The sequence below is a fragment of the Colobus angolensis genome, unplaced genomic scaffold (assembly GCF_000951035.1).
Source record: "Colobus angolensis palliatus isolate OR3802 unplaced genomic scaffold, Cang.pa_1.0 Scaffold90, whole genome shotgun sequence".
Taxonomy (NCBI): domain Eukaryota; kingdom Metazoa; phylum Chordata; class Mammalia; order Primates; family Cercopithecidae; genus Colobus; species Colobus angolensis.
Genome location: NW_012122932.1, coordinates 2,539,776 through 2,548,414, shown reverse-complemented (window position 1 = coordinate 2,548,414; position 8,639 = coordinate 2,539,776). Strand labels below are relative to the sequence as shown.

General features: G+C 40.5%; 1 protein-coding gene across 1 annotated transcript in view; it reads right to left on the bottom strand.

Moving 5' to 3' along the window:
• SPINK13 (serine peptidase inhibitor, Kazal type 13 (putative)) overlaps window positions 1–8,639 on the bottom strand; it is an 18,312-nt gene that overhangs the window by 2,150 nt on the left and 7,523 nt on the right. Inside the window, exon 4 of the mRNA XM_011931512.1 lies at window positions 2,318–2,445. Within this exon, the coding sequence (XP_011786902.1) occupies window positions 2,318–2,445 (128 nt within the window). The remainder of the gene's footprint in view (window positions 1–2,317; window positions 2,446–8,639) is intronic.

Below are 8,639 nucleotides of genomic sequence, written 5' to 3'. Positions count from 1 at the left end.
GGGAGGAAGGAAGGAAGGAAGGAGAAGGGAAGGAGGGAGGGAGGGAGAAAGGAAACGGATGGAGGGAGGGAGGGAGGAAGGAAGGAAGGAAAGGAAGGAAGGAAGGAGGGAAGGAAAGGGAGGGAGGAAAGAAGGAAGCAAGGGAAAGCAGGAAGGTTTCAGTTAACCTTTAAGTTAACTGAAAGGAAAGGGAGGAAGAAAGGAAGGAACGAAAGGAAGGAAGGAAGGAAAGAAGGAAGGAAGGAAGGAAGGAAAGGGAGGGAGGAAAGAAGGAAGCAAGGAAGGCAGGAAGGAAAGGAAGGAAGGAAGAAAGGAAGGAAGGAAGGAGGGAAGGAATTGATGAAGGAAGACAGGAAGGAAGAGAGGAAGGAAAGGAAGGGAGGGAGGAAGGAAGGAAAGAAGGGATTGTTTCTTTAACCTCTTCCCCGTTTTACCAAAGATATCTGAGGCCTGATATTTGAGCTGCTAACACTGCTCCGTGAGGTTATGGCCTCCTCACATTTCCTAGATGAGCCTGAAAGGAATCTCAGAATGATCTTTGTGGGAAGTTGTGAAGTAATAGTCCAGCAGATCAAGGCCCATACTGCGTGTCTGCCTCAATCTATGTGATTTTCCAAAGGCCAGGGCATTATGAGGGAGACCATCTTACACTGCTCTTTTTAGTAGTGTGTGTACAAACACCACAGAGTATAACAGAAATATTACATGGAAGAGCTACAAAGACATTTCCAAGTCTCTTTTCTGACTATCTCATTCCTAAGAAACCAACAGTAACCACATTAGGAAGGAAGGATAATGTAACTTAATTATTCTATATAGTCTGGTAACACTCCTGAATTGTAGTTCATCTTTGAATGAGAACAGTAGAGCCAACAGTAGAGACCTGGTTAACTTACATTTTTACATTTACATTTTTTTTCTTTAAAGGACATTTCAATTATCCTCTGAAATGGAATAATCCTCATGGAAGGGCAACATGATACTAGAAACTCGTGAGGATTATTTTCAAAGAAAGCTGTGCAGAAGAGTTAGCTCAGCAGGCTTGGCATGCTCAAACCAGCTCCTGGCAGATAACCTACAAGCCCTTGGAATATTCTGTGCAACAGGGTATGTTTGTATATCTAGGACCTGGGTCTGCCAAAGAGTTTATGCTTGCCATGAAATTTATAATGAACACCTGTTGTTGTTTACCTAGGGTCCTGAACCACTCTGTGCCAATTTGATCTCTGGCTGGGCAGGAGCTCAAGATTAAGTATTTCAGATCAGCCATGTAGGTGTTCTGTGCCTACCTGACTGACCCCCATTAAACAGTCTGAATACCACATCTTGGGTGAGCTTCCCTGGTAAGCAATGCTTCATGTGTGTTGTCATGGTAGCAGCAATGCTCCATGTGTGTTGTCATGGTAGCAAGGAGAATTAGGTATCACTTCTGTGAGTCCACTGGGAGAAGACAGCTGGAAACTTGTGCCTGTTCTCTCAGGGACTCCACCTCATGCATCTTTGGTCTTTGCTGATTTTAGTTTGTATCCTTTCATTGTAGTAAACAGTTACTATGAATATAACAGCTCTTCTCAGTTTTATGAGTCCTCCTGAATGCTCAAGCCTGAAGATAGTCTTGGGGATCCCCAACAGAGAAGATCTCACAGGTCATGAAGAAGTTAACTGACAAGATACAGGACTAATTTGTGAAAACAATTTTGAATGGAGCTAAGTATATATTACAAGGAATATTACTAATTCTTTGGTCTAAATTTCCTACTGAATTTATTTGAAAGGCAAAAACAATATGAAAAGTTGGCTGTCAATTTTTATACATGTAAGACCACAAAACCCCTTTGCTACGTGTGTGTGTATCTATACCTGCATCTATGTTTATACCTTTGTCTATGTCTATAGCTGCATCTGCATCTTTTTCTACGCCTCTTAATAGCTATCAAACACTGATAGGTGCTATTCATAGGTTTGTCAATGTGACGTATAAAAAAAGTTGAGTTTTTTTTTTAAATAACTAGACTTCCATTCATTGCTTGAATATAATCTATAGATTACTTACAAATATAATCTCTGTACGGTTCTCCCAAAACATTATGTAAGCCTTTTTTCTTTTTTAAATGATTCAACTTTGAATATTAACTAAATCCTAGGAGACTTTCTTTCTTCACTCTGTCTGTAGTCTGTCCCCAGTTTTTGTAAACAATACAGGCTATTTTTTTAAAAAAAGTATGCATCAGGAAAACTCAATTCCTTGACTACGTTTCTTTGAAATTTCTGCGAGGAAGTAGAGGGAAAAAGTAATGGCAGTTTATTCTGTACTTACCACTGCTCAACACAAAAGAAACACTCATTCTGGAAAGTGCGGCCATTTGAGGCACAAACAGGTGCTATTACATCAGGGCAGACTACATCATAGTATGGTTCCGGTGGCTGATACATTTTACATGGGGGCTGCAAGTACATGATACCATAAAATAACAAATAATAGATTCTCTTCCATCTATTTCTTCCTGTCACTTCTGCCCAACTTAAAAATAACATTAAATCATAACAGTCAATTAATCTTATCAAGGATTCCCTGTGTTGTGGTCTTCTGTCAGGCCAGTTTCTTTTTCCGATTGTAGTGTCCCCACCCATCTTATCATCTCTTCAAGTCATAACCATTTTAATATTCCTGTTTAACCTTGAATGCAAAGTTTTCACTTAGCCTTCATGTTTCAGTTCCAGTAGGAAGTTTATGAGTGGAGATACGTATGTGTTTGTGAACTTCTAGAGGACAGCCCTCAAGTGTCATTGGTCAGAATAAGGATTTTGTATTAAAACTTATTAAAACTCTCAGGCAAGAAGGCCGAATAGGAACAGCTCTGGTCTGCAGCTCCCAATGAGACCAATGCAGAAGGTGGGTGATTTCTGAGGTACCTGACGCATCTCACTGGGACTGGTTAGATAGTGGGTACAGCCCACAGAGGGTGAACAGAAGCAGAGTGGGACATCTTCTCACCCCGGAGGTGCAGTGGGTCAGGGAACTCCCTCCCCTAGTCAAGGGAAGCCATGAGAGACTGTGCTGTGAAGGACAGTGCTATCCAGCCCAGATACTATGCTTTTCCCACAGTCTTCACAACCTGCAGACCAGGAGATTCCCTTGGGTGCCTACACCACCAGGGCCCTGGGTTTCAAGCACAAAACTGGGTGCCCATTTGGGCAGACACTGAGCTAACTGCAGGAGTTTTTTTCTACCCCAGGGGTGCTTGGAACACCAGCGAGACAGAACTGTTCACTCCCGTGGAAAGGGGGCTGAAATCAGGGAGGTTAGTGGTCTTGCTCAGCAGGTCCCATCCCCACAGACACCAGCAAGCTAAGATCCACCAGCTTGAAATTGTCACTGACAGCACAGCAGTCCAAAGTTGGCCTGGGACACTCAAGCTTGGTTGGGGGAGGGGCATCCGCTATTACTGAGGCTTGAGTAGGCGGTTTTCCCCTCACAATGTAAACAAAGCCGCTGGGAAGTTCAGACTGGGTGGAGCCCACTGCAGCTCAGCAAAGCTGCTGTAGCCAGACCGCCTTTCCAGATTTCTCCTCCCTAGGCAGGGCATCACTAACAAAAAGGCAGCAGCCCCAGTCAGGGGCTTATACATAAAACTCCCATCTCCCTAGAACAGAGCACCTGGGGGAAGGGGCTGCAGTGGGTGCATCTTCAGCAAACTTAAAGGTTCCTGCCTGCTGGCTCTAGAAAGAGCAGCGAATCTCCCAGCACAGTGCTTGAGCTCAGCTAAGGGACAGACTGCCTCCTCAGGTGGGCCCCTGACCCCCATGCCTCCTGATGGGGAGACACCTCCCAGCAGGGGTCTACAGACACCTCAAAGAAGAGAACTCTGGCTGGCATCTGGTGAGTGCCACTCTGGGCCAAAGTTTCTGGAGGAAGGAGCAGGCAGCAATCTTTACTGTTCTGCAGCCTCTACTGGTGATAACCAGACAAACGGGGCCTGGAGTGGACCTCCAGCAAACTCCAGCAGACCTGCAGAAGAGGGACCTGACTGTTAGAAGGCAAACTAACAAATGGAAAGCAATAGCATCAACATCAACTGAAAGGATGACCATGCAAAAACTCGATCTGAAGGTCTCCAACATCAAAGACTAAAGGTAGATAAATCCATGAAGATGAGGAAAAACCAGCCCAAAAAGGCTTAAAATTTCAAAACTCAGAATGTCTCCTCCCCTCCAAAGGATCACAACTCCTTGGCAGCAAGGAAACAAAACTGGATGGAAAATGAGTTTGACAAATTGACAGAAGTAGGCTTCAGAAGGTAGGTAATAGCAAACTCCTCTGAGTCAAAGGAGTGTGTTCTAACCCAATGCAAGAAAGCTAAGAACCTTGATAAAAGGTTACAGGAACTGCTAACTAGCATAACCAGTTTAGAGAAGGACATAAATGACCTGATGAAGATGAAAAACACAGCATGAGAACTTCATGAAGCATACACAAGTATCAATAGCCAAATCAATTAGCAAAAGAAAGGATATCAAAGATTGAAGATCAACTTAATGAAATAAAGTGTGAAGACAAGATTAGAGTAAAAAGGATGAAAAGGAATGAACAAAGCCTCCAAGAAATATGGGACTATGTGAAAAGACCAAACCTACGTTTGATTGGTATACCTGAAAGTGATGGGGAGAATGGAACGAAGTTGGAAAAAACACTTCAGGATATTATCCAAGAGAACTTCCACAACCTAGTAAGACAGGCCAACATTCAAATTTAGGATAAATGGAGAATACCACAAAGATACTCCTGAAGAAGAGCAAACCCAAGAGACATAATTTTCAGATTCACCAAGGTTGAAATGAAGGAAAAAATGTTAAGGGCAGCCAGAGAGAAAGGTCGGGTTACCCACAAAAAGAAGCCCATCAAACTAACAGTGGATCTCTCTGCAGAAACTCTACAAGCCAGAAGACAGTGGGAGTCAATGTTCAACATTCTTAAAGAAAAGAATTTTCAACCCAGAATTTCGTATCCAGCCAAACTAAGCTTCATAAGGGAAGGAGAAATAAAATCCTTCACAGACAAGCAAATGCTAGGGATTTTGTCACCTGCCTTACAGGAGCTCCTGAGGGAAGCACTAAACATGGGAAGGAAAAACTGGTATCAGCCACTGCAAAAACATACCAAAATGTAAAGACTGTCAACACTATGAAGAAACTGCATCAACTAATGGGCAAAATAATCAGTTAGCATAATAATGACAGGATCAGATTTACATATAACAATATTAACCTTAAATGTAAATGGGCTAAATGCCCCAATTAAAAGACACAGACTGGCAAATTGGATAAAGAGTCAAGACCCATCAGTGTGCTGTATCCAGGAGACCCATCTCATGTGCAAAGACACACATAGACTCAAAATAAAGGGATGGCGGAAGATTTACCAAGCAAATGGAAAGCAAACAAAAGTAGGGGTTGCAATTCTACTCTCTGATAAAACAGACTTTAAACCAACAAACACAAAAAGAGACAAAGAAGGCCATTACATAATGGTAAAGGGATCAATGCAAGAAGAAGAGCTAACTATCCTAAATATATATGCACCCAATACAGGAGCACCCAGATTCATAAAGCAAGTTCTTAGAGACCTACAAGGGGACTTACACTCCCACACAATAATTAATAGTTGGAGACTTTAACACCCCAATGTCAGATAGATTGATGAGACAGAAAATTAACAAGGATATTCAGGACTTGAACTCAGTTCTGGACCAAGTGGACCTAATAGACATCTACAGAACTTTCCACCCCAAATCAACAAAATATATATTCTTCTCAGCACCACATCACACTTATTCTAAAATTGAACACATTATTGGAAGTAAAACACTCCTCAGCAAATGCAAAAGAATGGAAATCGTAACAAACAGTCTCTCAGACCACAGTGCAATCAAATTATAACTCAGGATTAAGAAACTCACCGAAAACTGCACAACTACACGAAAACAGAACAACTTGCTCCAGAATGGCTACTGGGTAAATAACAAAATTAAGGCAAAAATGAAGATATTCTTTGAAACTGATGAGAAAAAAGACACAACATAACAGAATCTCTTGGATACAGCTAAAGCAGTGTTTGGAGGGAAATTTATAGCAATAAATGCCCACAGGAGAAAGTGGGAAAGATCTAAAATTGACACCTTAACATCACAATTATAAGAACTAGAGAAGCAAGAGCAGACAAATTCAAAAGCTAGCAGAAGACAAGAAATAACTAAGATCAGAGCAGAACTGAAGGTGATAGAGACTCAAAAACCCCTTCAAAAAATCAATGAATCTAGGAGCTGGTTTTTTGAAAACAGACTGCTAGTCAGACAAATAAAGAAGAAAAGAGAGAAGAATGAAATAGACACAATAAAAAATGATAAAGGGGATATCACCATCAATCCCACAGAAGTACAAACTACAATCAGGGAATACTATAAACACCTCTATGCAAATAAACTAGAAAATCTAGAAGAAATGGATAAATTCCTGAACACGTACATCCTCCCAAGACTAAACCAGGAAGAAGTCGAATCCCTAAATAGACCAATAACAAGTCCTGAAATAGAGGCAGTAATTAATAGTCTACCAACCAAAAAATGCCCAGGACCAGATGAATTCACAGCTGAATTCCACCGGAGGTACAAAGAGGAGCTGGTAACATTCCTTCTGAAATTGTTCCAAATAATAGAAAAAGAGGGACTCCTCCCTAACTCATTTTATGAGGTCAGCATCATTCTGATATCAAAACCTGGCAGAGACACAAGAAGAAAAGAAAATTTCATGCCAAGATCCCTGATGAACATGGATATGAAAATCCTCAATAAAATACTGGCAAACCGAATCTAGCAGCACTTCAAAAAGCTTACCCACTATGATCAAGTTGGCTTCATCCTTGCGATGCAAGGTTTGTTTAACATATGCAAATCAATAAACACAATCCATCACACAAACAGAACCAATGACAAAAACCACATGATTATCTCAATAGGTGCAGAAAAGACCTTCAATAAAATTCAACACCCCTTCATGCTAAAAACACTCAATAAACTAGGTATTGATTGAATGTATCTCAAAATAATAAGAGCTATTTATGAAAAACCCATTGCCAATATCATACCGAATGGGCAAAAGCTGGAAGCATTCTCTTTGAAAACCAGCACAAGGCAAGGATGTCCTCTTTCACCACTCCTATTCGACATAGTATTAGAAGTTCTGACCAGGGCATTAAGGCAAGAGAAAGAAATAAAGGATATTCAAATACAAAGAGAGGAAGTCAAATTATCTCTGTTTGCAGATGACATGATCATACATTTAGAAAATTCCATCACCTCAGCCCAAAAATTCCTTAGGCTGATAAGCAACTTCAGCAAAGTCTCAGGATACAAAATCAATGTGCAAAAATCATAAGCATTCCTATACACCAATAATAGACAAACAGAGAGCCAAATCATGAGTGAACTCTCATTCACAATTGCTACAAAGAGAATAAAATACCTAGGAATACAACTTACAAGGGATGTGAAGGACCTCTTCAAGGAGAACTACAAACCACTGCTCAAGGAAGTAAGAGAGAATACAAACAAACGGAAAAACATCCTATGCTCATGGATAGGAAGAATCAATATTGTGAAAATGGCAATACTGCCCAAAGTAATTTATAGATTCAATGTTATTCCCATCAAGATACCATAGACTTTCTTCACATGATTAGAAAAAAATACTTTAAATTTCATATGGAACCAAAAAAGAACCCATATAGCCAAGACAATTTTAAGCAAAAAGAACAAAGCTAGAGGCATCATACTACCTGACTTCAAACTATACTATAAGGCAACAGTAACCAAAACAGCTATATAGACCAGTGGAACAGAACAGAGGTCTCAGAAATAACATCACACATACACAACCATCTGATCTTTGACAAATTTGACAAAAACAAGAAATGGAGAAAGGATTCCCTATTTAATAAATGGTGTTGGCAAAGCTGTCTAACCATATGCCAAAAACTGAAACTGGATCCCTTTCTTACACCTCATACAAAAATTAACTAAAGATGGATTAATGATTTAAATGCAAGACCTAAAACCATAAATTCCCTAGAAGAAAACCTAGGCAATACAATTCAGGACACAGGCATGGGCAAATACTTCATGACTAAAAAACACCAAAAGCAATTGGCAACAGAAGCCAAAATTGACAAATGGAAACTAATTAAACTAAAGAGCTTCTGCACAGCAAAATAAACTATCATCAGAGTGAACAGGCAACCTACAGAATGGGAGAGAATTTTTGCAATCTATCCATCTGACAAAGGGTTAATATCCAGAACCTACAAGGAACTTAAACAAATTTACAAGAAAAAAAACAACCTCATCAAAAAGTGGGCAAAGGATATGAACAGACATTTTTCAAAAGAAGACATTTATGTGCCAACAAACATATGAAAAAAAACTCATCATCATTGGTCATCAGAGAAATGCAAATCAAAACCACAATGAGATACCATCTCACACCAGTTAGAACGACCATCATTAAAAAGTCAGGAAACAGGCCGGGTGCGGTGGCTCACACCTGTAATCCCAGCACTTTGGGAGGCCGAGGCGGGCGGATTATGA